The sequence below is a fragment of the Galeopterus variegatus genome, unplaced genomic scaffold (assembly GCF_000696425.1).
Source record: "Galeopterus variegatus unplaced genomic scaffold, G_variegatus-3.0.2 Scaffold9932, whole genome shotgun sequence".
In the NCBI taxonomy this organism is placed as follows: Eukaryota; Metazoa; Chordata; class Mammalia; order Dermoptera; family Cynocephalidae; genus Galeopterus; species Galeopterus variegatus.
The window spans coordinates 69,025-70,710 of record NW_007736043.1 but is presented as its reverse complement, the minus strand read 5'-3'; the positions used below and the strand labels follow the sequence as shown (position 1 = coordinate 70,710).

Here is a 1,686-nt window from a genome sequence, read left to right as displayed (position 1 = left end):
AACAGCGATGAAGGAGGGAGGCCCTCGGGTTCTGGGCGCTGATTCCCGCTTCCGGGGGGTGCGAGGGCTCCGGGCTGCCGGCGGCACCAACATGGCTGCCGCGGGGAGAAGGTCGGGCGGGCCGCACGTGTATGATGACACCTCGGTAATGCTGCAGACTCCCGAGTACGCGGTGGGGAAGCCTACCTTGGAGAGCTGAGCGTGCGGCCCGCCCGGCGCGGGGTCTGGTGCTGGCCAGCCATCCCGTGTCCCAATGGCTTAAGCTTCCGTCTCTGCTCCCACATACAGGTATCTCTCGGGACAACTGGCACAAACGCCGCAAAACCGGGGGCAAGAGAAAGCCCTACCACAAAAAGCGGAAGTATGAGCTGGGACGGCCCGCTGCCAACACTAAGGTGGGTGCATGCGCCGGCCTCGCTGCCCGGAGGCTGTCCTCCCCCCCCTCCAGCGTCGTCGGATCTCTACGTGTGCCTGTTGTGGGTCTTTTCTTGGGCTCTGTGCTTTCTTTGTATGGGGGCCTGGGCAGCCTCCCTACCTTTACGTGTTGGGTGAATGCTGAAGAGATAGCTGAGTCTCTGCCCTCATTCCTCTCCAGAGTTTAGGGTCTAAACGGAGACAGGTGCTGTACGCTAGGACTTGAAGGGTTCCTGGAGGAGTGGGCTCTTCTCTGGAAACTCAGAAGCCTGGTATTTTTGTTGCATAGAGATTTAATTTTCAGGTCAGGTTTTTCCTCTCGGAGGTAGCTAGAGTGATGAAAAAGTATCCTTAGGCGTGGTCGTGGCCGTCTTGGTCACTTGTGTGCCACTTGCCAATGCAAGGACTTGTCATAGTTACACTGACTGTGTTGCCTCCATCCAACCCAGGTTCCCCTCCCTCTCTTGTCTTTCTCTCCCTTATAATGCAATTTCTGTCTTCTCGTGTTTTCCAGATTGGCCCCCGCCGCATACACACGGTCCGTGTGCGAGGAGGCAACAAGAAGTATCGTGCCCTGAGGCTGGACGTGGGGAACTTCTCCTGGGGCTCTGAGTGTAAGTGAGGCCCTTCAGGAATGGGTGGGAACTTGGCACCTAAACCTTTCTAAGCTTCCATAAGTGCTTTTAGCAGGAAGTCTGTGGCCTAGACCAAGGTACTTGAAGTTTCTCCTTGCTGAAAGNCTCAGTTCCCTTGCCTCTCCTTAAGGCCCCACTAGGGCAGAAGGACCTGGGGAAGTACAGCAAGCCTAGCTGGCCTCTGGTTTACATTATTTGATTGTGAATTTCTCCCATGAGCAGGTTGTACTAGGAGAACAAGGATTATCGATGTTGTCTACAATGCGTCCAATAATGAGCTGGTCCGCACCAAGACCTTGGTGAAGAACTGCATTGTGCTCATTGACAGCACACCGTACCGACAGTGGTACGAGTCCCACTATGCACTGCCCCTAGGCCGCAAGAAGTGGGCCAAGCTGGTGCGTGGTACTTCCCTGTATGGGTTGGGGGGAGGGCAGCCTGACTCCAGCCTTCTTGTGATGAAAACTCTGTCCAGTTCTGCTGCTGAAGGGAGAGATGAAAGCCTGTAGTGCTGAGGAGGGCAGGCGTTGGAGTATGCAGGGTTTAAGAAGGTTCTAATGATCTTCCTTCCCTGAGCTAATACATCTGTATCCCCTTTATTCAGACACCTGAGGAGGAAGAGATTTTAAACAAAAAA

The 1,686-nt window shown here is 54.8% G+C and overlaps 1 protein-coding gene across 1 annotated transcript; it reads left to right on the top strand.

Moving 5' to 3' along the window:
- Window positions 1–7: 7 nt before the first annotated feature.
- RPS8 (ribosomal protein S8) lies at window positions 8–1,686 on the top strand (the record flags this gene model as incomplete). The annotated part of the gene is made up of 5 exons (XM_008593978.1): window positions 8–111; window positions 158–395; window positions 929–1,028; window positions 1,272–1,447; window positions 1,654–1,686. Coding segments are annotated over exons 1-5 (651 nt in total), but the record flags the coding sequence as incomplete, so codon positions are not given.